General features: G+C 48.5%; 1 protein-coding gene across 3 annotated transcripts in view; it reads right to left on the reverse strand.

The window, feature by feature from the left end:
- The window catches only part of ZNF330 (zinc finger protein 330), a 167,846-nt gene that overhangs the window by 22,897 nt on the left and 117,686 nt on the right, over nucleotides 1–27,263 (reverse strand). For all 3 annotated transcript variants that reach the window (XM_078676862.1, XM_078676860.1, XM_078676861.1), the window contains exons 8-9: nucleotides 19,838–19,884; nucleotides 19,073–19,190 (exon numbers count right to left, since the gene is read on the reverse strand). In XM_078676862.1, the coding sequence (XP_078532988.1) occupies nucleotides 19,073–19,190; nucleotides 19,838–19,884 (165 nt within the window). The remainder of the gene's footprint in view (nucleotides 1–19,072; nucleotides 19,191–19,837; nucleotides 19,885–27,263) is intronic.

Genomic DNA, 27,263 nt, shown 5'->3' on the forward strand with positions numbered 1-27,263 from the left:
CCTGCCATCTTGCAGATGGGGGGAGCCAGCCAACCAGAGTGAGGCATAATTGACCTCTGACCTCCTGGTCTGAGATTTGCTCTCTCCCCAGCAGCTCCGCTGTTTGTCCCACTGACCCTGCTCACCTCCACCTGGTAGAGGTTCAAGGCTGCTGTGCATTCTGGTTTTGTGCCCGCTTCTTCTGCCGTCTTGTCTGTGCCTGCTTCTTTTGCTGTCTTGTCTGTGCCCTTGTTTTTATTATGGTCAGTGCCCTTCTGTTTTATTCTTTCTCAGTGCCCTTTGCTTTATTATTTCTCAGTGTCTTTTTGTCTCTACTATTTGCCTTATTGCGCCTTGTTCTGTTTTTGCCCTTTATTGTCCCAGTTTCCTTCTCGCAGCTGCTGCCCTCGTGGCCCCTCCCCCTGCTGGTTCCCGCCTCCCAGCTGCACCTCACTCCTCCTTCCCCATTTAATGGCATGCCGCGAGCGCGCCGCTGGTGCGCTGAAGGCGTGCCAAAGGTAAGCCTGTCTGTGGCCAGCACCAGGGACCCTGGTTCCCGGACCTCCCCACCGCTACGACTCTGCTGCCCTCCTCGCACTCCGAACAACATCTGTCAGCGGTTCAGGCCGAACACCACCCAAGGCCAGTTCTCCTGCAGACACTGCTGACAATGTTTTACCATCCACAGCACCCCCGCAATCGCAGCACCCACACTGGACGCCGGCACCACCAAAGCCCTGAAGTGCATCCTCCACAACGTGTGTTCACTACACTGACACACCTTAGAGATCTGGGACCTCCTCGATACCCTCTCGCCAGACGTCACCTTCTTCACGGAAACCTGGACTAATGCCGCGTCCACCCCGGCATCACTGCCGCCATCCCAGAAGGATACAAGATCCAGAGAAAGGACCGCCCCCACCGCCCAGCAGGAGGACTCGCCATCGCACACAAGAGCTCCCTCTGACCCTCCACCTCCAGCATGAGATACTCCCTCACCAACACCGGACACCTCCACTTCCAGTTCCAGACCAGCCCCGGAACCACGCTTCGTGGCACACTCGCTTACAGACCCCCCAGGGCCCGCGCTTCTTTCACCACCACAACTGCCGACCTCATTGCACCCCACGCCATCGCCTCCACAGACTACATACTCATCGGAGACAAGAACTTCCACCTCGACAACTGCAGCGTTCCCCGACTCCACCTCCCTCCTGGACAACCTCGGATTGAAGCAGCTCATCACCACCCCCCCCCCACAAGGCCAGACACATCCTCAATCCAATAGTCGCAGGAGGGGCGAACATCCACTTCAGCCACACCTCGCAGCCCCTCTGGACAGACCACCAATGCGTACACTTCTCTTTCAACATCACCACTGTACACAAGCCCGCCACATGCCCACCACAAAGGAATTGGAGCAAGGTCACAGAGGAGCACCTCAACTCCACCCTCACCCACGACCCCCTCTGCCACGACCGACGTCAACTCCGCAGCCAAGGAACTACACCGCTGGATCACCAGTTGCGCAGACAAGCACACACACCTCCGCCACCCTGACAGAAAACACCCACTGAAGGCTGCCTGGTTCACCAGCGACCTCCAAAAAGACAGACGTTCCTGCAGACATCTCAAAAAACGTTGAAGAAACAGCAGAACCACTGAAGACCAAACCACCTACAAGAACACCATGACAGCAAACCACCAACGCATAAGAGCCACCAAGTGGTCTTTTATCCAGAACAAAATCTTCACCAATGCCAGTATGTGAGAAAGCGGCTCTATATATACTGGACAATAATGAAGTACAGTGTGTATAGAGTCCACAAACCCCAAAGGTATAACAGTGGTTAAGGTCAGTACCGACCTTACTCACAAAAGTGGTAGCTTGGTCGAGCAGTAAGGCTGTACCAGAGGGCAGTGCAAAGCATTTGTTGTACACACTCAGTCAGCAAAGGATTTCACACACTCAAAGACCGAACTCTAGGCCAATGGTTGTTATATTCAAAGATATAGTTGTTTTATTTTTAGAACCAACAGGCAGGGGAGTACTTCGGAATTCGGGCTTAGGCTGATTTTATATGAATATTTGTAGTTTTCAAAACTTCGCACTTAGAAAATTTTCGAGTCAAAATGGGTCAATGTTATCCAACGGCAGGTAAGTGAGTTACCGGTTTCCAGGTGAGTACTTGGCTGGTGAACGAATAGTTTCTTACCTGTCGGTGTAGTTTTGAAGCTTGAAGATCTTTCTGGATTCACTATGCTGTGCATAATCCGCAATCTGGTGGTTGGGTCCGGAATCGTAGTCTTTTTTCTCTCTTTTTTTTTTCGTAGCCCAGGTGGGCGTCGACGTCCCACCATTTGGTGTACCTTCGGTGACATCGGCATGCTTCCGGCGGAAGCTACCACCCTTGGGCGCCATCTTCGGATTCTTTTTTCTGTCTCTTTTTTTCTTTTCTGTGTTTGTAGTGAATCCATGGCTATGTTTGTTAATCCTTTTTTCAACGTAATTCTTTTCACGTATCTTGTAAGCTTGAACTTGCTTTCTTTTCTAAGTGTTTCCACCTTCTTCTCCAGCCTCATCTTTCTGGCGGAGGCGGGTGGGTTCGTTAGTGAATCCAGAAAGATCTTCAAGCTGCAAAACTACACCGACAGGTAAGAAACTATTTGTTTTGCAGTGTGAATCTTTCTGGATTCACTATGCTGTGCATAGATTTTGTAGCGGTTTTCGTTACTTTTGTGGCGGCTGGGTGGAAGATGAGCGTTGGTTGTTGAATATATGTTGAAGCACCTTTTGTCCTACTTGTGCTTCTTTGTTCATTTGTACATCCACGCAATAGTGCTCCGTGAACGTGTGCACTGAAGCCCATGCTGCCGCCAGGCATATGTCCTGGATTGGTGTGTTGGCCAGAAAGGCAATTTTTGCTCCTTTCTTCCTGGTGGAGTGGGCCTGCGACCCTCCTGTTAGCTCCTGGCCCGCTTGTTTGTGGCAGAATTGTATTGTCTGTGCGATCCATCGGGCTATGGTGTTTTTAGTCACTGGTTTGCCCATGTAACTGTTTGCGAAGGATACGAAGAACTGTTTTGTTTTCCTGTGTCCCTTCGTCCTTTCAATGTAGTGCATCACAGTCCTTCTTGCGTCTAGAGTGTGGAGCGACCTCTCAGCGCTTGTAGTGGGGTTTTGGAAGAAGCTAGGGATCTGAATACTCTGGTTCATGTGGAACCTCGACACCACCTTTGGCATGAAGTGTGGGTCTGTTCTCATCACGACCCTGTCACTGTGTATCTGGATGTAGGGTTCCTGTAGTGTGAGTGCCTGCAGTTCGCTCACCCTATGTAGCGAGGTGATTGCTACTAGAAAAGCTGTTTTCATTGTTAGCATTTACAGTGATGCTTTGTGGATGGGTTCGAAAGGTGCTTTCATGAGCTCCGTTAGTACCACATTTAGGTTCCAGGCCGGTGGCGGCATTCTCTTTGGTGGCGCTATTCTTTTTGCCCCTTCCAGGAATCTTTTTACGACTTGGGATGTAAAGAAGCTTCTCCCTGTTTCTCCTCTTGTGTATGCCACAATCGCTGCCAGGTGCACCCTCAGCGAGGATGAGCTTAGCTTAGCTTTAATTAGGTGCGTGAGGTACCTTAGCACCGTAGACTCCCTGGTCAGTTTTCTGTGGAGTTTTTTTCTTGCAACACCATTGAGTGAATCTTTTCCATTTTTCCCCATAGCACTTGCGTGTGCTGGGCCTTCTTGCCTCACGCAGCACCCGCAGGGTGCTCTCTGGTAGTTTTAGATGTGCGAACTCTAAGTCCTCAGGAGCCAGGCTGAGAGGTTGAGGCTCTCCGGCTCTGGGTGTAGAACTTATCCGTTTTCCATGGAGAGTAGGTCTCTTCTTTTTGAGAACTTGTGGGGGGGCCCTGCGCCATCTCCATTATCTGAGAGTACCAGGTCTGCCTGGCCCATTGTGGTACCACCAGGATGAGCGTCATGTTGCTCGTCATGCATTTGTTGAGAACCCTGGGGATCAGAGGTATCGGGGGAAAAGCGTAGGCAAATGTTTTTGACCAGCTTATCCATAGGGCATTCCCCTGTGACAGTGCCTCTGGTTGCCTGGATGCAAAGTATTGGCATTTTGCATTCCGGCGTGTTGCAAACAGGTCTATTGTTGGTGTGCCCCATCTCCTGAATAGTCTCTCCGTTTCCTGAATATTGAGTTCCCACTCGTGGGACGCTGAAGTCTGCCTGCTGAGCCAATCCGCTTCTACATTGTCCTTCCCTGGCAGGTGTATGGCTAGCAGGTCTATTTTGAGTGGTATTGCCCATCTCCAGATTTCTTGTGCCAAGCTTGACAGAGGGAATGATTGAGTTCCCCCCTGTTTGTTTATGTAAAACATCGTTGTGGTGTTGTCTGTTTGTATCAGCACCTTCTGGCTGTACAGGTGTTTCTGAAAGGCCTTGAGGGCTAGCAACACTGTTTTCAGTTCCAGGTAATTGATGTGCCTGACCGCATCTGTAGGGCTCCACAGACCCCTCACTTTGAGCCTGTTCATGTGTGCGCCCCATCCCTTCTGGGATGCGTCTGTGGTGATGGTCACCTTTGGGTCCGGTGGTGTTAGAGGCTTCCCTACTGTTATTCTTTCCTTGGTCCACCACCTTATTTCTTCCTGCACCCTGTGCGTTACAACCACTAGATCCTCCCAACTTCCTGTAGCTTGTGACCACTGCTGTTGCAGCCACTCTTGGAGTGGTCTCATCCGTAGGCGTACATTGGGGACCAGGTGTATGCATGACGCCATCATCCCTAAAATCTTGCTCACAGTCCTCACTGTCAGATCTCGCCCCTTCTGGTAGTGACGTTTCTCCCTCAGTAGGCCGAGTGTTCTCTTCTCGCTGGGTAACACCCTGCATTGGACAGTGTCGATTTGAGCTCCCAGGAAGATTTTCACTTGCTCTGGTTCCATTGAGCATTTTCCCCAGTGTATGGAGAATCCCAGGCTTGCTAGCGTTCTTGTGACCTGCTCTGCATGATCCTTGCATGTCCTGTAAGAGCTTGCCTTTACGAGCCAGTCGTCGAGGTAGGGGGTACACGTGTATCCCCTTTCTTCTTAGATGTGCGGCCACTGCCGCGAGGCATTTGGTGAACACCCTTGGTGCGGACTTTAGGCCGAACGCCAGGGTGGTGAATTGGTAGTGATCCTTGTTCACTGTGAATCTTAGCATGTGCTTGTGCTGCCTGTTCATGGGGATGTGCAGGTATGCATCTTTGAGGTCTATGGTGGACAAGAAGTCCCCGGCCTTTATCTGCGGGATGACCTCTTGTAGGGACGTCATCTTGAATTTTTGAGTCTTTACGTATTTGTTTAGGAACCGAAGGTCCAGGATGGGTCTTAGACTTTCGTCCACTTTTGGTACCAGGAAGTAGTTGGAGTATACTCCCCTGTTTCGTTCTTTGAGTGGAACCCGCTCGATGGCCGCTTTGAGGAGGAGTTCTTGAGCTTCCTCTTGGAGTAATCGCAGCTCTCTTCCAGAGTGCTCTCTTTTCTTTGGCTTTCTGTTTGGTGGTCTCTTTTCCAACTCTATGCAGTATCCGAACTGCATGATGTCGAGTATCCACTTGTCCGTTGTTATTTTTCTCCACTCCTGGAGAAAAAATCTCATTCTTCCTCCTACTGGCGTCACATGTTCCTTTGTGTCTTGTCCGTGTAGCCCTCTCCTGTTTGTTTTCCCGTGCTCCTCCCCCGGAGGGTTCGAGTGGGAGAGCACCTTTTTCCGAGTGAAGTCACTTAGAGGGGGGTTGCTCACCGCCTCTCCTTCTCTGGCCCCGTCCATTTCCTCTTGACCGAAAGGACTGGCCCCTGCCCTGGTAGTTCCAGTTTTGCCTCTGCTGGCCCTGGTGACTTTGGTTGTCACTCTGTTGTCCCTGGTGGAATGCCTGGTGTGATTGCCCTTGCTGGCTTCCACCCCTGCCGTTAGGCCTCCGTGTAGGAGAGCCCCTTCTCATCCCCCTGAATTGCAGGGCCCCCATGGACCTTGCCGTCTCGTTGTCCTTCAGTTGGGTGAGCTTCTCATCAACTGGGGCTCCGAACAGTGATTCCCCGTTGAAGGGTGTGCTCAGGATGTTGTTCTGAACCTCAGCCTTGAAGCCTGAGATCCTGAGCCAGGCTTGCCTTCTCTCTGTAACGCCTATAGCCATCAGTCTGCTGGCTGTTTCAGGCCCCATCCAAGGTTGTCTTGAGGCACGAGTTAGCGATGCTTTTCCCCTCTTCCACAAGGTGTGATGCCCTCTCACGGTATTGTTCCGGGAGGTGTTTGAGTAATTGGCCCATCTCATCCCAATGCTGGTATTGATGTCTGTTCAGGAGGGCATTGGAGTTCGCCATTCGCCAGTGCGTTGCGGCGTTCCTCTCTATTTTCCTGCCTGTTAGATCCATCCTCCTGCTTTCTTTGTCAGGTGGGGGTCCAGATGTTGTTGGGACGTTTGCCCTTTTTCTGGCCGTTGCAGCAATTATTGAGTCTGCTGTGACGGATCCCTTGATGTAAGCTGGGTCCTGGGAGGAGAATTTGTATTTCTTCTCCGTCCTCGGCGTTACTGATCTGCATGCAGCCGGCTCCTTGAAGGCTTCCTTCCCCTGGTCTGTGACACTCTTTAGCATGGGCAAGAACTGGCTTCTTGTCTGTGTGGGGAGCAATGTCTCCAGCAGGAAATCTGCTTTTGGCCTCTCCTCCTCCAGCTTAACCCCATAGGCTGCTGCCGCCTTCCTGACCACCACATTGTATGACCCAATGTCGTCCGGTGGCGAAGGCCTCGAGGGGTATGTTTCCACAGCCTCCTCCGGGTTTTCGGCCTCGATGTCCTGCCATTCCTGGTCTTGGGCCGTCGAGGAACCTGAGCCGTAGCTTGACTGCTGCTCCCCGTAATCCCCTTCTGTGTAGTAGAGGTCTTCTTCCTCTTCTTGCTCCGAGGGTTCCGGAGTTTTCGGCGTCTCTTTGACGTCAAACTCCTCGTGCTCCTGTACCTCAGCGACGGTCGGTGTCGGCTTCGAGGGGATCCTGTAACTTTTCATTTTTTCATCGAAGTCCTTCTTTCTCTGAAGGATATTCTCCATTTCGGCCTCAAGCCTTCTTTTCTTTCTGTGCATCTCTGCGGCCTGCTCGTCGTCGAGCGTTTCGGCTGCTCTTTTCGGCGTCGACGTCGAAACCTTCTTCGGCTCCTTTTCCTTCGAAGTCGAGGTCGAAGTCGAAGGCCCTTTTTTCGGGGGCTTGCTTCGATGACCTATGCTTTTCGCTGGTCTTCGGCCTCCAGGAGTCCTTCTCGAAGGATCCGCTGGGCTCTTTTTCGGAGGATGCAGCTTCGGTCGTCGAAGTTTTCGGCGCCGGTGCTCCTTTCGAGGCTCTGACTTTCGAGAGTCTGCCTCTGGCTTTCGAGACCCTGTGGGGGTTTTCGGGGTCGTAGACTCTCCTACCCTGTCAGGCGTTTTCTTATCGGTCTCCGCGACCGTGTAGTCATCTGGACCTTCGGCGATGTTGTCCTCGTCGTCGGTGGAGAGGCCCAGTTCGTAAAGCGTCGGTGCCTGGCCCTTGCCCTGCATCGTGTGGTGAGCAGTCCTCTGTCTCTCTCGAACTCGGAGTGTGTTCGGCTTGAAGACGGAGCAGGCGTTGCAGTCTCTGCTCTCGTGGTCGATTGGCAGGCAGAGGTTGCAGACCGGGTGCTGGTCCTTCTGCGCGAACTTGTGGTGGCAGTTTTTGCAGAATTTAAAGGGTGTCTTGTACATCCCTGCGCTCAGGGGGCCCCTTGTGCACGCATTCCTCCAAGGACGTCGAAGATCTCCAAGTTCTCTCCTTTCTTCGTCGTCTCCTCTCTGATGGTCCTCTTCTCCCGATCTTCTCCGGTCTTTACCGTCGAAGAGTTGCTGTATTTCCTTCTTTTCTCCTCCAAAACTTCTGGAGCTTCACGCGACGATCCAGACCCAACGGCGGAAAAAAGAATCTGAAGATGGCACCCAAGGGTGGTAGCTTCCGCCGGAAGCATGCCAACGTCACCGAAGGTACACCAAATGGTGGGACGTCGACGCCCACCTGGGCTACGAAAAAAAAAAAAAAAAAAAAAGAAGACTACGATTCCGGACCCAACCACCAGATTGCGGAATATGCACAGCATAGTGAATCCAGAAAGATTCACGCTGCAAAAGTTAAGATTCCGGGTGTAGACTCAGGGGTCCCCCAGGGTCATGCAAGTATAGTCGGTTCCGCCCCAGTAGTGCAGGGCCGGCCGGGTGCAGAGGTAGGTAGGCCCAATGATATCCAATGAGGGAAAGGGGGCCTTCGGTTGGTGGCTGCTGGTTAGCAGGCCACGTGGCTGTGGGAGCCGAGCTCCTGGTCACTTGCTCAGGGCAAGGGGGGAAATAGGATAGGACAAAGGTGGCTCAGCCAGCGGCACTCGGGTGGCTAGGTGCAGGGTGCTCTTGAGCCGTTGGGCGCTCAATGTTATCCAATGGGAAAGGTAAAAAAGGAACAAAGACTGCAGGCTCGGGGACGGAGACTCTCCAGGGGCGACCAGCACTTCGAGAGGTAAGTTTGGATCTTGGAGCACAGGTAGGTACCCCAAAGGGAGGCACAGGGGGCAATAGGGCGCCGGGTGCAGAGGTGTCTTTGGGTGTCGGAAAAGCTTACCGTCGGCTGGTCACGGTTGGGGTGGCCCCTGGTTCTAAGTCTGCAGGCGTCGGCTGGTTCGTCGAGGAGGGTCTTTGGGCACTGGACTTCGGGTCTCAGTCGCCGGGGGGGACGTCCTCGTGGTCTTGTTTCGGTTGGGCCCGGCACGGGCTTGGCGGGTGCAGAGTGAGCTGGCCTGGAGCGAATAGTTTTCTTACCTGTCGGTGTAGTTTTGCAGCTTGAAGATCTTTCTGGATTCACTATGCTGTGCATTATTCCGCGGTCTTGAGGTTGGGTCCGGATTCGTAGTCTTTTCTTTGGGGTTTTTTCGTAGCCCAGGTGGGCATCGGCGTCACACCTCCTTGGGTGCATTTCCGGTGACGTCGGCATGCTTCCTGCGGAAGCTCCCACTCTTGGGCGCCATCTTCGGGTTCTTTTTTTCCGTGTTTCTTTCGTTTCCGAAGTAATGGCAATGTTCTATTTAGGTGATATTTTACCGCTATGTACTTTTAAGTCCCTTTTTTTTTTTTTTATTAACCACCTCTTCTCTCTCCAGCCTCATCTTTCTGGCGGAGGCGGGTGGGTTAGCTAGTGAATCCAGAAAGATCTTCAAGCTGCAAAACTACACCGACAGGTAAGAAAACTATTCGTTTTGCAGCGTGAATCTTTCTGGATTCACTATGCTGTGCATAGATTTTGTAGCGGTTTCTCATTTCTGTGGCGGCTGGGTAGAAGATGAGCGTTGGTTATTGAATATGTGCTGGAGCACCTTTTGTCCGACTTGTGCTTCCTTGTTCATCTGTATATCCACACAGTAGTGCTTCGTGAACGTGTGCACCGAAGCCCATGTTGCCGCCAGGCATATGTCTTGTATGGGTGTGTTAGCCAGGAAGGCTATTGTAGCACCCTTTTTCCTAGTGGAGTGGGCACGTGTCCCCTCTGCTAGCTCTTGTCCTGCACGTTTGTGGCAGAGTTGAATTGTCTGTGCGATCCATCGTGCAAAAGTCTTTTTTGTTACTGCCCTTCCCATGAAACTGTTGGCGAATGACACAAAGAACTGTTTTGTTTTCCTGTGTCCCTTCGTCCTCTCAATGTAGTGCATGACTGCCCTTCTGGCGTCCAGGGTGTGCAGCGCTAGTTGTTGGTTTTTGGAAAAAACTCGGTATGTGTATAGACTGGTTCATGTGGAATTTGGATACCACCTTCGGCATGAAGTGTGGGTCAGTCCTCATTACAACCCTATCATTGTGTATTTGTATGCAGGGTTCTTGTAGCGTCAGCGCCTGAAGCTCGCTTACTCTGCGTAAGGACGTTATTGCAACCAGGAAAGCTGTTTTCATAGTTAGCATCTTTAGGGAAGCCTTGTGAAGTGGTTCAAAGGGCTCCTTCATGAGTTCCGTTAGGACTATGTTCAAGTTCCATGCAGGTGGCGGCACCCGCTTGGGTGGTGCGATCCTTTTCGCTCCTTCCAGGAATCTCTTCACCACCTGTGAAGTGAAGAAACTCCTGCACGTTTCTCCCCTTGTGTAGGCGACTATCGCTGCCAAGTGAACTCTTAACGAGGATGAGCGAAGGTTCTTCTCCAGCAATTGTGTCAGGTACTTTAGCACTGTGGAGTCCTTCTATATTTTAGTGTGAAGTCTTTCTTTTCTGCACCACATTGTGAATCTTTTCCATTTCGCAACATAGCACTTCCGAGTGCTGGGCCTCCGTGCCTCCCGAAGGACCCTCAGGGTGCTTTCTGGCAGTCTCAAATGTGCGAACTCTATGTCCTCAGGAGCCACGCTACTAGGCACAGGCTCTCTGGCTCTGGGTGTAGCACCTCTCCGTTCTGCATGGAGAGTAGGTCTTTCCTCTTGCCGAATCTGTGGGGTGCACACTGTGTCATCTCCATGATCTGCGAGTACCATGTCTGTCTGGCCCACTGTGGCGCGACCAGTATCAGGGTCATGTTGCTCGCTCTGCACTTGCTCAGCACTCTGTGCATCAGTGGTATCGGGGGAAAGGCGTAAGCAAACGTCCCGGACCAATCTATCTATAGGGCATTCCCCAGTGACCCCTCCTCGGGCTGTCTGGATGCGAAGTTTTGGCATTTTGCATTCCGGCGTGTGGCAAACAGGTCCACTGATGGTGTTCCCCATCTGTCGAACAGCCACCTTGTCTCCTGAGCATTGAGCTCCCACTCGTGGGATGCCGATGTCTGTCTGCTGAGCCAATCTGCTTGTATGTTGTCCTTCCCTGGTAGGTGTATGGCTAGCAGGTCTATCTTCAGAGGGATGGCCCATCTCCATATCTCTTGCGCCAGCGTTGAAAGCGGGGCTGACTGTGTGCCCCCCTGCTTGTTGATGTAGAACATCGCGGTGGTGTTGTCTGTTTGTAGTAACACCTTGTGCTTGTACAGTCTTGTTTGGAAAGCTTTCTGATGTGCTTTGTCGCATCTGCTGGCGTCCACAGTCCCCTCACCTTGAGCTCCTCCATGTGAACGCCCCATCCCTTCAGGGATGCGTCTGTGGTGATGGTCACTGTTGGCGTTATAGGCTTTCCCCTTGCTATGTTCTCCATGGTCCACCATGTCATCTCCTTCTGCACTGCGTGCGTTACAACCACTAGATCCTCCCAACTGCCTGTAGCTTGTGACCATTGCTCCTGCAGCCATTCTTGAATGGGTCTCATGTGGAGACGTACATTCGGTACCAGGTGGATGCATGATGCCATCATCCCCATGATCTTGCTCGCAGTCCTCACTGTCCGAGCTTGTCCCTTCCGGTAGAGGCGAGTTTCCTTCACCAGTGCCTTCGCCCTCTTCTCGCTGGGGAACACTTTGCCCTGTAAGGTGTTGATCTGTGCTCCCAGGAAGATCTTCACTTGTTCCGGCTCCATTGAAGATTTCTTCCAATGGATGGAGAACCCCAGGCTTATGAGCGTGCTCGTCACTGTGTGTGCGTGCTGCTTGCATTTCTGGTATGAGTTTGCTTTCACCAGCCAGTCGTCCAGGTAGGGGTATACATGTATTCCCTGCCTTCGTAGGTGCGCTGCGACTGCTGCGAGGCACTTTGTGAAGACCCTTGGTGCCGATTTCAGCCCGAAGGCTAGTGTCGTGAACTGGTAGTGGCTTTCTCCGATGGTGAACCTGAGCATATGCTTGTGCTTTCTGTTCATTGGGATGTGCAGGTAGGCGTCCTTGAGGTCTATCGTGACCATGAAGTCGCCGATCTGCAATTGCGGGAGCACCTCTTGCAGGGAGGTCATTTTGAATTTTTGCGTTCTTATGAATTTGTTCAGGAACCTTAGGTCCAGAATGGGTCTCATTGTCTCGTCTACTTTTGGTACCAGGAAGTACGTTGAGTATATTCCTTTGTTTCTTTCCTTGAAGGGTACCCGTTCTATGGCCTGCTTCCGCAGAAGTTCCTTTACTTCTTCCTGAAGACACTCTAGCTGCTTGCTTGCTAGTGGTTTTCTTTTTGGTTTTCTGCTTGTTGGCCTCCCCTCCAACTCTATGCAGTATCTGAATTGGATGATGTTGAGGATCCATTTGTCTGATGTGATTTCTCTCCATTCTTGGAGGTAAAATCTTAATCTTCCTCCCACTGGTGTTATGTGGTCGTAGATGTGTAGCTTGTCTTGACCCCTCTGTACGTGCTGCCCCCTGGGATCTTTTCTGTGGGTGGGCACACAGGGTTTTTTGAAGTCACTTAGAGGCGGGCTGCTGTCCCCCTCTTCTATTCTGTCCACATCCATTTCCTCTCCCTCGAAAGGACTGGCCTCTTTGTTGGTATTGCCAGGACTGCTTCTGCTGACCCTGCTGAGCCTGCGAGTCTGCCTGGTGAGTCTGTTGGAAAGCCTGGTGTGATGTACCTGGCTGGTTTCCACCTCTCCCGCCAGGCCTCCGTGACGGGGTGCCCCTTTTATTGCCTCTGAACTGCAATGCTCCCATGGACCTTGCTGTTTCGTTGTCCTTTTTTAGTTGACTGAGCTTCTCATCAACTGTTGTTCCGAAAAGCGTGTCGCCGTTGAACGGTGTGTTCAGGATGCTGTGTTGCACCTCTGGTTTGAAACCTGAAATCCTGAGCCAGGCGTGTCTTCTTTCAGTGACACCCATCATCATGAGCCTGCTGGAGGTGTCTGCTCCATCCAGGGCCGTCTTAAGGCAAGAATTTGCCGCGTTCTTCCCTTCTTCAACCAGCTTTTCGGCCTTCTGTCTGGCATCCTGGGGCAGGTCCTTCACCAACTGCCCCAGCTCCTCCATGATCTGGTACATGTGCCTGTTTATCAGTGCGTTGGAATTAGCCATGCGCCAGTGGGTCGCGGCGTTCCGTTCGATCCTTCTGCCCACCAGATCCATCCTCTTGCTTTCCTTATCCGGTGGTGGTCCAGAAGTAGTGGGCACGTTAGCCCTCTTCCTTGCTGTGGCCGTGATAATGGAGTCTGCAGAGACCATCCCCTGAATGTAGGGTGGGTCTTTTGAGGAATGTTTGTATTTCTTCTCTGTTCTGGGAGTTACTGCCTTGCATGTTGCAGGCTCCCTGAATGCTTCCTTCCCTTGAGCCAAGACGCTGTCGAGCATTGGCAGGTACTGGCTCCTTGTTTGTGTGGGGAGCAATGTCTCTAGAAGGAAGTCTGCTTTCTGCTTCTCTTCGTCGAGCTTGAGTTTGAATGCCGCTGCGGCAGACCTTATCACCGAGTTGTAGGCCCCGATGTCATCTGGCGGCGAGGGCCTCGAGGGATATGTGTTGACCGCCTCCTCCGGGCTGTCTGTGTCGACATCTAGGTAATCCACCTCCTGTAGGTCAGAGGGGGCCGACTCTGCGTCCGTCCTGCTGTCCGCTTCCTCCCCATAGTTGTAACTATCGTAGGGATTCTCTTCCTCTTCCTGGTCGTCGACCACCTCGACGTCCGGGTCTTGTTCCTCGGCGACCTCGTCTTCCTCCTCGACCACCTCCACCACTGGTGGCTTGGTCTTGTGTGGGATCGTGAAGGTTTTCATCTTTGCGTCGAATTCTTTCTTCCGCTGCAAGATGTTTTCCATTTCGGCCTCGAGGCGCCTACTCTTTTTCTCCATCTCGGCCGCGTGTTCCGTGTCGGATGGTTCGGCCGCTCTTTTCGGCTGTTGGCTCGGCGCCGTGCTTTTCGGTGCCGAAGTTTTCGACGTCGACATCGAACCGGATTTTTGGTCTCTGGTCGGCGTTGGTAGTTTAGGGTCCTTCTCCCTCGGCGTCGATCGATCCTTTTCGGGGGACGATTTTCGACGACTTCTGCTGTTCAACAGCTCTCGGCGCCGGGGACTCCTTCTCAGAGGATCCGCTGGGCCTGTGAGTACTCGCGTACGCCAGGTGTTTTGGCGTCTGCGCTTTCGGGGCCTTGTCCTCGTTTTTTCGAGACTCCGAGTCTCTCGGGTTCTTGGGGGCCGGAGAGTCTCCTACCTTATCAGAAGTCTTCGTGTAATCTGTCTCTACGACCGTGTAGCTGTCGTCTTCGGCGGCGGCGTTGTCCTCTTCCTCGGAAGACATCGCCAGATCGTAGAGGGACGGAGTCGGGGCCTTCCCCTGCAGGCTGGCGTGCGCTACCCTCTGCCTCTCTCTCACACGAAGGGTCTTCGGGGTGAAGGCGGAGCAGGCGTTGCAGTCCTCGCTCTCGTGATTTACCGGTAGACAAAGGTTGCATACCGGGTGCTGGTCCTTCTGCGCATACTTGTGGTGGCAGTTACGGCAGAACTTGAACGGCGTGTTGTCCATCATCGAGCGCTCAGGGCCTCCCTGGTCGCGTGTTCGTCGAAGATCTCGATGAATTCTCCTTCTCCTTTGCGGACTCCTCGTTGATGAAGTCTCCTGGAGTCTTCAGATGCCTTTTCTTTGCAATTTCTCTATTTTCCTTTCCTTTTTCTCTAAAAATGTCTGGAGCCCAAACGGGAACGATCCAGACCCGACCGCGAAAAAAAATAATCTGAAGATGGCGCCCAAGAGTGGGAGCTTCCGCAGGAAGCATGCCGACGTCACCGGAAATGCACCCAAGGAGGTGTGACGCCAACGCCCACCTGGGCTACGAAAAAACAAAAAAAAAAAGAAAAGACTACGAATCCGGACCCAACCACAAGACCGCGGAATAATGCACAGCATAGTGAATCCAGAAAGATTCACGCTGCAAAACTTCCTGGGTGGCACCAGGTGGGTTGTTGCAGCAGAGCCTCTGCTGATGTGAGTCCCAGTCTTTAAGAGGGTCAAGGCAGGCAGGTTCCCCGGGTGTCCCGAGGTTGCTGTCCGCAGGAGTCGCCGGGATTAGGCAGGAGCAGGTTCCAGGATCGACAGACCGGTAGGGCTGGGGCCAAGTCAGTTGTTGTCATCCTGTTGTTAGCAGCTGCACGGCGGGTCTTCTTCTTCTTGATCTTTCTTCTTTTCGTATCGGGATCTGAGGAAGGAAGGTTCAGGGAGCCCCTAAATACTGAATTTAGGGGCGTTACAGGTAGGGCAAGGACAGGGACCAATGGGGTGAGTACACCCCCTAGTCTGCTCCTCTCCTGTGGGAGGGGGGCAGGAGCCTAGCTGGGATTGGGCAGGGCTCCCCAGCTACAAGATGGCCGGAGCCCGGGGTCGTGCTTCACCTCGTCTCCCCCACCTGAGGGGTAGGGTTGGCACAGGCTGGCACACCCCCCTTCCTGACATAGTTTTTCCCGCCAGTCTTCCCGCCAGAGTGGGGGTTAGAACTGGTGGGGGCCAGTTGCTGGGTACAGCAAGTGGTCTGGAGAAGCTCACAGAGGCACGCCTTTGAAGCTTCCCCCTGCCCATCCTGGGGGAGGAGACCTATCACCTCGCCAAGGATGTGCATTGTTGCAGGCCCAAAAGAGTGGGGGGCTCTCCACCCAGGGGTCCAGCAACATGTCTGCTGTGTGGCAGCCTCTGCAGCCACTCAGTCTTCAGTGTAGCCATTATGGTGCTGTGGAGTTCGTAATGACAACCTCCCAGCACCGTATACTCTTAATGGCATCAGAGCACTTACAGTGCCCAGGAATAGCCCTGGGTACTGTAGGTGCACAGGGCTTATGCACATGTGCCCACACCTCTGACATAGTGCACCCAGCTAGAGGGGTGACTGAAGTTATGCTAGGGCATTGGGTTATGTGGGCATGGCACACAGGGATGTGTGCCATGTCGATTCTTGGTTTAGTTCTGTACTTAGGCACTCAGCCTGCAAAGGCAGTGTGTGGGTGCCAGGGTACAGGGCCCCTGAGGGTGGCACAATAAGTGCTGCAGCCCTCAGGGGTCTTCTCTGGTCACCATGCCCTGGGTACCTAGGGTACCATTTACTAGGGGCTGACAGGTGGCCAGAGATGCCAATTGGGTTTTTAGTTTCAGCACAGTTTTAGGGAAGGAACACAGGCCCTGGGTACCTGGTTGGCAGGAACCGAGGGCACACACAGTCAAAGCACATCAGCAGTTCAGAAAAAAGTGGGGGCATACCAAGGCAAGAAAGATGGCACTTTCTCCCACAGTAACTCAAAGGAACTCTTCAATGTCATCCAGTTCACCAAACCCCCCAGCGACGCAACAGACGTCATGCCGTCCCAGGACCTCTGCAACAAGCGCAGGTCCTACTTCCACCTGAAAATCAAGGCACTCTACAAAACTTCAGCGAACTGTCTCCAGAAACCACCCTCTCCTCCAGCAATGACAGCCAGCCCACCATCACCACCTGGACACCGGTCACCACTGAACATACCACCTTGACCATGAAGAACACCCACTCAGGAGCCCCTACGGACCCCTGCCCGCCGCAGATCTTCCACAGAGCCACAGCCGCCATTGCACTCGAACTAGCCGGACCATCAACGCCTCTTTCGAATCTGGCATCTCTCCCGACGACTGGCAGCGGTCAAGCCCTTCCTCAAGAAACCCTCGGCTGACCCGACGGACCTGAAAAACTACAGGCCCATCTCTCTCCTTCTCAGCCAAAGTCACTGAGAAATTAGTCAACGCCCAGTTGACCACCTTCAACGAAAAAAAACGCCACCCTTGACTGTTCCCAGTCAAGATTCCGCTCTAACCACAGCACAGAGGCCGCCCTACTTGCTGCCACCGACGACATCTGTGTGCTACTCGACCAGGGCCACACCCCAACCCTCATCCTGCTAGACCTTTCCGCAGTTTCGACACGTCTCCCACCGCACTCTTGCAGCCAGAATCCACGTCGCTGGCATACGGGGGACTGCCCTCGACTGGATCAGTTCCTTTCTCGCCGGCAGAACCCAAAGGATCAGAACTCCCACCCTTCTTCTCCGAACCCACAGAGACCAACTGAGAAGTACCCCAAGGATCATCGCTAAGCCCAGCGCTCTTCAACATCTACATGGCCCCCCTCTCTGCCATCACTTGAGCACTGCATCTTTGCACTTTATATATAATAAGTACACTGACGAGTACTAAGATCTGTTGGGTGAATATACATGTCAGCAAAAGAAACCCTTGTCAGACCTTTTTTGATTGTCTTATAACAGAAATCATCTCAATATATAGTAGTTACTACATTAAGCGAGGGGATCACTCAATGAGGATGTGATTCCTACCTACTGAATGATGCCCATGGCACTCTGTACATATATACAATCTCCTGCCCTGGCACTAATTTTACAGCTCTTTTCAAGCGAAGCCTTGCCACCTCTTGCTGTATTATATCCTACAGCAAGAGGTAGCAATGCTTCGCTTCAAAGGAGCTGTGGACCTTCTGGCAGAAAAGAGAGAAGGGGGATGAGTCTGAAGGAGGGGTAGGGCCCATTATCTGAAGGACCCACTGGGCTGAAGTAATGGCCTTCATGTCCTGTAGAAAGGAGGACACCCACCCCTCCCACAGGCTCCATGTGGGCTTGGTGAAGCAAACTAAGCCGGATTTCCTGGTGGTGAAGGGTAGGAGGAGGAGGCTTGATGAAGGGATCCACAGCCTTTACAACTGGTTCTACCGCTGTACTGTTTAACCAGAGGATTCTCAGGTTGTGAAGCCCGAAACTGAACAGCTGACACTGTCAGAAAATAAAATCCCCTTGAGAAGCCTCAGAACTGCCAGCAGTCTTTTAAGGGCCGAGGCTGTTGGACACCCAAAGAGCTGACTGTGAACTTTCTTGCTTGAAAACGCTCCAAAGCGTTGTTGGCTTTGTTGTCAAACGGAGGTGCACCATCAAAGGGAAGGTCAAGCAGATTGGCCTCTACCTCCAAAGAAAAGTCAGATGTCCAAAGCTAGACAAGGCAACATATTGTAATTGGGGTTATTTGGCACTACAGAATCAGCCTTGTTGAGGCCTGTTTTATTACATAGCTAGAGGTGTTCTGGCCAACCCTTATTACTTTCTGGATTTTTGCTTGTCATCCTGGGCCCAGGTCAAAACACATTTTGCTCTCTTAATTCTTGATCGCCTTACAGTGCATACTAAGGCACAAGTTACAGGTTTTAGATTCCGAACCAAGGAAACAAAGGCAAATCGAATGGGGGTCCACAACGGACATTTGTCCCTCACAGTCCCAACAGGGAGTAAAACATGAACATTTTGATGGTGACAAAACTGCACTACAAGAATTTGGTCTGTGAGGAAATCTCACAATATCACAGGGAGAGCGAGCTCCGGATCCATGTCGAAGGTGCAAAGAAAAGGGAACTGAATTTGATGCGCTGTGGTGGGCACTATACAGCTTTGATGATGTCATTTGCAGCATAGATACAAAGCTAGCACCCCCTACCAGGCGTCTTATAAGCTTTGAAGATTCTCGATCCAGTCTGACATCAGGAATTATTCCACAGGTGAGAAATCTGTAGGTAGATGTCTCTATAAGAATACATATTTTTTACAATAATGCAGAACCTGCGCCTGGCCTAAGTGTGGGGGTTAAATAAGACAGAAAGCTGTTCTATGTATCCTGAAGACCCTCTGTAGGTCTAGCAGCACCAGGTCTCACAATGAATCTGCATATTCAGGACCAGTTGGAATAACTGTAGTAGGGACACATGGGAACTCACTGAAAATGTTGCTCTGTCCAGAGAAGACACCTGCCGCCCACCTACTTAAGTCAGTGAGGGGAGGATGTGGGTACCTGGAAGACCTTTGCCTAAATGGAAAGGACCAACATTCACCTTCCTTTAAAGGTCATACCGCTGTCCCTGTTGAAACAAACATTAACACAGCTTTCTAAGCCATCTACCTGCATATACCCACATGCATGTTGGGAATCACTTGATTCAGGCCATCTGCTTAATTACTGTGACCTTGGTCACCGGAAAAAAAGTTGTGCTCAACTTCATACCTCAATGGACCAGCCATCACTAAAATATTTGCATCCATTTTTTTTTAATGTGTAAAGCAAATTACATCCAAGAAAGTAATGTTTCACAAAATCAAACTGACTTAAATCAGCCTGTTGTAATTCCAATAATTTACACAGCACAATGTAATGAACATTAAATGTGCAGTCTTACTTGACATGCTCAGATCCTTAGTTTCCTGAGTTTCATGTCCACACTTGGGGCAAGGAGGTGGTTTTCCTTTTTCCGTTTTAAATACCTTGCTTCGAGCATGGTCATCACAGAAACAGGCCTGCAAACAGAGAAATTAACAAAGGGTAACCTTAAATTACAGTTTAGAATGTATATTGTGCAATAAGCTGTCAGAGAGAAAGTTAATTCCATTGTCACAGTTAGTACATTTACAAATTATAATATTTCTAACAGTAGTACCAATGTACATTTGAAAGGTTTTGTATTTCAGAAGGGGTAGTATTTTATATTCTTGATTATGGAAACTGTTTCAGTGAGAACTCCATCTTTATATATTGCTAAGAGTGAAATGATATAGAAAGTATAACATACCATCTATGATGTCAAGGAAGATTCCAGGCCACTAGTTTCCTGGAAGCAAGGTTGGGCATGGCTACTGGTACTCTCGTATCTGGGTTGCAGACACAGGATTAGTTATGGGCTGTAAGAAGTGGTACTAAACTATTAAACGGTTGCTAAGAAATCATGCTGAGATAAAAGACAAGAGTTCCCTAACCTGGATTTCCTGATTATGCAGATGGTTATGATGGTGGGTTATTCTGGGAGGCATACAAGAAGGTAAACATTTTTAAACACACTGAGGATGTAGAGCAGTAAAATTTGTGGGGAGGCTTCTGTTCAGAGCTAACATTCTAGCCTTGACTCAGTGTGACCTGCGTCTGCGTACATCTTTCTATTCTACTGTACCTTACAACGTAGGCATGAATGCTGGCCCAGCCGGTTACACGATATACCTAATAAGAAAAAAATAGAGATTAATAACATGAATATTCAAAGAAATTACATTAAGTGTGTGTGTGTGTGTGTGTGTGTTAGGATATGAATGTCCCTTGCATGGTTCAAAAGAGCAATACATCCCCGTTTTAATTTCTCCAAAGCAACTTCATGAACCTTCTTAGGTCTGGCTTGGCAGCACAGCTGTTGCTAGATCTTAAGTCATGGGTACTGAGAAACATTTTTCCAAGGGGCCAAAAAGTATGATCTGTGGTGGGACAGAGGGCTGCATTGATGGCAGCAGGGTGAGGCGGGTGTAAGGTGGACATTGGTGATTCAAAGTATGTACATGGTGTTTGTGAGTACATTGCGGAGTTTTTGTGGGTTATCTGCGCTCTACATCAAGCACCAAGCCTCTGGAAGAGTCCTAGATAAGCCAATAATGTGTTATGTTGTAACTGAGTTGATATCTTCTACCTCACCCTGGGGCAGGCTGTATCTGCTTGCTATTGCTACCTTTGGTGAGTCAAGTGTACAAAGGAAGTAACTAGATTACTGAACTGGAAAGAAACAGAATCTTAGACCTCAATCTCCTTAGATTAGTCTCTCATCTGTAACCATTAGGCATTTTTAGAAACAGGCTCAGTTAAGGTAGAGAGTGCTATACAAAGTCCTTGATAAAGCCCCCAACAAGGTGTGCGATTCACTGAGGATGGCAGACAAACACCCAAAGGCCACTGATAGAAATTGTACAGTGGGAACGTTTTAACTATGGCATTAGGGTGAATTTACATGAATCCTGGTTTTACCACTATGCTAAAATATGCTGATGGTGAACTCTGCATTTAAATTCTGGGCAGCTTGCACAGAACAAATGCATTCTATTAGTGAGAGTAATTCCTAGGTCTCTCCATCGGATTCACTCACACCCCAATTGTTGGGTAATGAGCATGATAGAAACAATGCAAATCAGGAGGCATATTTCTTTATTAGTCTTGGGCCTTCCCTATAAAACTGTGCGCTTCAGAACATATTTCTCTGTTCATTTTTCTAACAGATAGAAAAAACTTACATCAAACTAAACACTGGTAGTAACAATGTAATAGGAAAACAGGACTTTACTTCAACAATTATTTGTTTTTACCCATGGAGGAGAGAATTCCCAGTCTCAAAGTCCACTCTTTAAAATGTGGTTTAGTGAGAAATGATGAATCTTGAAACAAGGAGTTCTGCACTGTGGAGTTGATACTCCTGCTTCACCAAAATGTTTGACTATAGTCAAAAATCATACCCTTCCTATGCCTTTGTCAGATTGATTGACCTTTAAGTGAATTATGTGATATAGGTAGGCTATCCACTGAAGGCTTGAACCAAGCTCAAGCTAGATGCCTGGCTCAGTTCTCTTGGATCCTTGATTCCACACCAAGCCTTCATATGGCTTCAGTCTGCCACCCACGCTCTAACCTTATTTGCGAATAATTAAAAGCAAAGCAATATCTTTTGATGTAAAAAGAGAGAGGGAAACAAATATCCATCTAGTGGTTGAACTGCACAGTGTGAAACCAGAAAACCTGGGATCAATCCCAGCTTCCTAAAGTGACCAAATTGTGTGTTCCTAGGCAATTGGTTTTTTTCTCACTTTGCCTACTTTTTCTTCATTATCACACAAGAGCAACTTGAAATGCAGGAGTTCAGGATGCACTAATAGCATTGTTGTCAAGAGGGAAGAGATACACAATTCTTTGATAAGTATCAATGGCATTTCCAGATCAGTGTTCCAGGAAGTTCTCACTAACAAATGCCAGGCTGTCCATGGCGGTGGACTGGAGAAGATTTCTGAGTTTCAGCTATGCTCATTTTTTGCAGTCGCTACCTTCTCAGGTCAGGAACAAGACCTGAAGTCCTTCTATAAGATGTTTGGATGTGCTAGTGGAAGGAGACTTGAAGAAATGGGCCATCACTACGACAAAGGAGGTACTAGAGGTGCCCGACAGAGAAGCACTGTCTAGAAAAGTAACTTGCAGCACGGTAGCCTGGAGCAATAGGAAGCAGTGCAAGGAGGACAGGTCAAGAGTGTTAAGCATTGAGTAGGGTGTGTTAAAGCAGTAGTCCAGTATGGAGCTGCGGTAATCTGAGCTGCCCCTTCACGCTTCTGCACTGACAGACTGTAATCAACAAGCCACTAAGATGTTAGAGCAGTTTTTCCCGACACTATGATAGGATGCTTATGAGAGAAAAGAACGACCTCGCATAAGCAGTGCCGGAGTCAGCTGAGGTGCTGGTCAGCACATGTACACAACTACGAAAGATGAAAAGTACTAAGAACTGAAAAGAAACCCTGACTGAAAGACACTGAAGAGTTATGGAGGGCAGTAGAAGTGGATAGCCTCACTAGAATGAACCAAGGAAGGGTGCTAACTGTCAAAGGGGTGTTACCCACAAAAGAGACACAGAATTCACTGCAGCAACTGTTCAGAAGGCAAAAAAGAATGTTGGAGCAGGGACAGCACACACTTCAGCAAGAGAACTCTCAGGTTTGGGATAACCATTCTACTGGTAGCTATAGCCGTCTGATTGTTTAATACTACATGTGTAGGAAGCTTTACATTTTTCATAATGTCCTGATGGTACAATGAAGAACATTTGGCTAAAGGTACTGCACTAGTTGGGCATTCATATATTATTTGCTATTAATGTTATGCTAGGTTCAGAGTCTTTAACACCACACCACCACCATAAGTAAACCTTGCTTTGCTACCTTGAGTATCAAGAGCTAAAGGGGTGCCCTTGGTGCTCAGTTTTAGGTCCAACTGTAAAGCAGGCCCAGGAATATCAGTAGTAAAACCCCTAAATGTCACAACTGGTGCCCTTACCCACTATAGGGCTTGGGACAGCAAACGCCATTCCCTCAATTGGTGACAGATCCCCAGAGTCTAGGTCAAGTTGATGCTACCGGCATTTAAAAAGTTAAAATTTTCTACTCACAGCCTATATACACTGATAGCTGATGGGAATAGGTAAACCTAAAAGATCTCTTCCTAGACCAGTTAAGGCAATGTTGAAATAATGAGTGGAGGGCCCCCACATGTAAGGAGTGTGAAGTCCTCATTGAGTTCATGAAGAACTCACTGGTTCTCACAGGGGACTCTGGAGAGGGTTCAATGGAAGGGACCTAGGAAGAGAGTTCTGCTGTGGTGCACTCTCAGAGCCCTAGAGAGCATGTTTCTCCTGGATCAACCTTAGTTTATGGACTAGATTATTTTCCAGACCCTACCCTCCACTATCTCTAATCCCCAGTCTCCACCACTGCAAGCTTTGTGAGTTTCATTGGTTGCCCTCTTTCTATTCTTGGTGGCTTCTACAATTGATATGCCAATAAATTGAAAAGACCAGACTACAGTTGAGGCTAGCACCGTCTGTGCTGCATAAAGCACACATTTGTAAAATGTAAGAAACAAGTTAAATAACTATAGAAAATAGTTTTGCAGCTTGATATTCCTTAAGAATTTCGCTATCGTATACCACTGTGCGCCTACTGGTTGGGCACTGTAAGTTTGTTTTCTAAAAAGAAGAAAAAAAGACTTGCATTTCATCCTGGTCTGTAATGAGACTCCCCTTCTACTTTGTGAAAAGGAATAAAGTGCTCCATTTACCTTAGGCCATCGACAGTCTGTGCTTTACATTGAATGTTTACAATTGTATCTCAGTGTGTGTAAGTAACACATTTGTTTATACCTCATCTACTTAAAGGGAAATTCAAGGGAAGGTTTGATGGGTCCCACCTGTAATAGAGCTTTTTCTGCTTGATAAGTCACTGGTTTCTTCTTTCGGTGGCGTCGGTCTGTTACAGGCTAGGCTAGTTTCTCAATACAGGATGAGTCATGGCTTGTCTGGTGTGTCGCTTGTCTCATGCCCAAATTGGTGCCACATATAATGTTCTTGTAGAAGTGTGAAGCTGATTCCATGTTGATTTTTTACATACTAAATATGCACCTACCATATTTTAGCTATCGTCCACTATTAGTGTGAGCTCAATTTGCCTTGAAGCAACCTTCCAGGTAGTCTATTGTTTTCACTGCTCAACTGGTAATCTTCCCAAAGGATAAGAAGTACCCCGGGTGGCCAAAAGTAAACAACTGTTTGCACTTTCTAACCTCCTTGATGGAATGAATAACATGAAGTATGTGTAAACGTTTTTCTGCTGCAGATTATTTCGAATAATGAATGCATGCACCTTAATCTCGGTTGTTGTAGGAATTACTTATGACCAGGTCTAGTATACAACTCAAACTCGAAGGGATTGCTACTAAATATTTGTATTTTATAAAGGTTATGCATTTTATAAACACGTTTACGTAGTTCTAGGGGGAAAGTGTACAATCAGTCTTGTCAATACTATCTTCAGTTTCCACTCGAATAAAGCCTTCCTTGGAGACTGCTTTTTTTTTTAATACATAAAATTATAGTTTAAGATTTTTAAAAAGATTAATCTTTCTTGGCTAACTGTCTATAGTTAATACTACCGTGCAAGCCCTAAATCAGTTATTTACCAGTCCTTTGTCAGCTTCAATTCAGAGTAGCAGAAACTCCTCTTTGCAAACAAGTTACTAATTTGAGCACTAGGCACAGTAACCTATGCCTCGGTTTGGAGATCTGGATGTTGGAACCAGCAAACATTTTAGCAGCAGTTGTGAACTGTAATCTTCCCACAATATTATTTATAAGAGGTTACTGACATATGACTCACTGCACGAGTGCTGTTAATAGAGTGTTTTTGATTGAATCTGTTTATTCAGATTTTATAGCAAACACAATTAGAAGCGTGTTCCTTTCTTTCTCTGAAGAGTAAGCTACTGTTCTCATGGTATCTATTTTTGTTCCAAAAAACTTTATCAATTTGGTTACTCACAAAAATTCTTCCTATTCCTCCTCAAGTTTAGTGCATGTAATACTTCATCATGTTGTCTGTGTACTTCTGCAAATGTACCAGTCGATCATCCATGTATGAATATACTTTCTCTGGAATGATCTTTTATAATAGAGAGGAACTTCTTGTTGCCAAAAAGCATTGTCCTTAGGAAAATGAAGTACACTGAACTTACAGTGTGGGCTACGTAGTGCACATTTTAAGCACCACTCATCTTAACTACATTTGTAACTGAGCATACATGATTCAAATAAACAGCGCTCATAATAATTTCTGGAGTGAAGATATGAATCTAGAAATGTTGTCATTTTGAACTTCAATGGGTGAATAGATCTATATTAACTACAGACCCCTATAATTTGGCTCTTGCTCGTAGGCCCAACTGTGCCCTTCAAAGGCAAAACTTTAGTTCTATGCAGGACCTTAGAACATGATATTACTAGTGCTTTTGAAGTAGGCTGTCTTGTGGAACTGTACTTTATATCCTTTGGTTAGTCTGGCTAGATATCCATAATCGCCAGTGATGTTGAAAAATGTTAGCCTTCTATCCGAGCTATGCTGAAAACACTTACGAGTCCTGGTCCACTGCTCTTGACTTCAATATAACTGTTCTTCCTAATGTCAATACTATCCATTGTCCTAGAGGTGGTCTGATTTGAGCTGTGGACCTGCAAAACAATGTGTTTACCTGGCAGGCGATCACAGCTGTACCTGTAATCATTTCTTTCTAATTTTGCAAGTGCATCTACTTTGCAAATACTCTTTATACTCAAAAACTATTGAGTGATTATATCCTTGATATACCAACCGGCACAAGCATGGTTTGTCCACCATATCCTATTGAAAGGTTTGACCTAGTTGCATCTCAGTCACATAAATTCCTCCTGAAAGGATATGTCCTTGCTGTTTCTCTGGGAAAACATGCTGCTAGCACAATCTCATCCATTGAAAGGTTATATCTTTGCTATACGACAGAGCATATTGACTGCTTGTCCACAAACCTCCATTAATAGGCACGAGTGGAGAGGTGCAACGCTAGATTGTCTTTTCAAAAGATGCAAACGGACAAAGTTCCTTTGTATTTGATTTTCTTTATTTCAACAATATCATAACATAGGCTCCAGCCAACGCGATTCGTTCAATAGAGATTGAACTTTATCATGGCTTGAATGGTATATGCAAGTAGTTGATGGTCCAATGATGGGGTGTCGGGAGTAGTAAGCAAGTATAAGTCAACTGTAGAACGCACTTTCACCCGAGGGTTCAATATGTGGGAACCAGTAACTTTTGTTATGAGAACTGTCAATGTACCATGATAGGGTTCACAACTAAGAGCCCGTCATCAATACTTGGGACGAGCACGTGCTGTGTCCTCTCTCCGATTCCAGAATTCTGGTACATTCGCAGTTCTTATAAAAAATGTGTGAGAATATCTCTGGGGAACTGATATACGATTTGGTTCCACGTCTTCCTTATCTTGAGAGGAAACACTTTGTACAGAGTTGAATGTACAAGTTTCACTGCAGGTCATATTTTTGGTTATGGTCTCCAATTTTATTTTATTTCATCTTTTTATAATGTGTTCCTATTACCGAAGGACACAACAGAGCACTGGGGATATCCACAATTCCGAAAGAGAGGACAAATAGGGTGATGGAGCTATTCAGAATGAAATGAAATGCTTAGAGGACCAGGTATTGCTTTCAGAAAGTAATTATGTTGGGGTCACTGCAGAGCTACCATGGGAAAGAGTTCCAGTAACAGCAGTCTTGATGCTGCATATATTTTCTTCCAAACTTATGTTCATCACACTATATGTGTTTGATAGCTTTAGCATAGATTACCAAACTTGATGCTGTGTTAGGGATGAATAGGACCCAGGATTAGCATGGATGTGCTAGAGTTAACTGATGGAATGGAATGTTTCAGGCTTGATCAGAGTTGGAGGTGTAGTTATTGAATAAGGACATACATCCTCGTGGAGCTACTGAAAATTATGGATGTTTGAGTTGGGTGATGTTGATGTGAACATGCTTTTCCACATCACTGTCATATTTGGGATCACCTCTATGAGGGCTGTGCATTCAGTTCTTGCATATCTGCAGAGATCACTCACATAGGGAGAATATACCACTTCCATGACATGCATGTGCTACACTAGTTGAATTTGCATATCTTTCGAGGCAGTCCCTGTTCCAGGTGCAGTATACATACAAGGCAATGTCCACCACCTACTTCCAAAGGAGCAGAAGCTCTGTTCACATCAGACTTGTGAGAAATCTCAGCATTTTGAAGTCCTTCAGCTGGGACAAGTTCCAGGGTGGGACCCATAGACTAGGCTCTGCAGTGTGTACAAGTATGGTAGGCATGCTGGAGATAACTTAACTGTACCAATTTAAATGACATGTTTCAGGGCATGCTGGTAGTATGTGCTATCATTCGATCTGACTCCCCGTCCACAAGAAAATGTTT

The sequence above is a fragment of the Lissotriton helveticus genome, chromosome 2_1, assembly GCF_964261635.1.
Source record: "Lissotriton helveticus chromosome 2_1, aLisHel1.1, whole genome shotgun sequence".
Classification (NCBI taxonomy): Eukaryota; Metazoa; Chordata; class Amphibia; order Caudata; family Salamandridae; genus Lissotriton; species Lissotriton helveticus.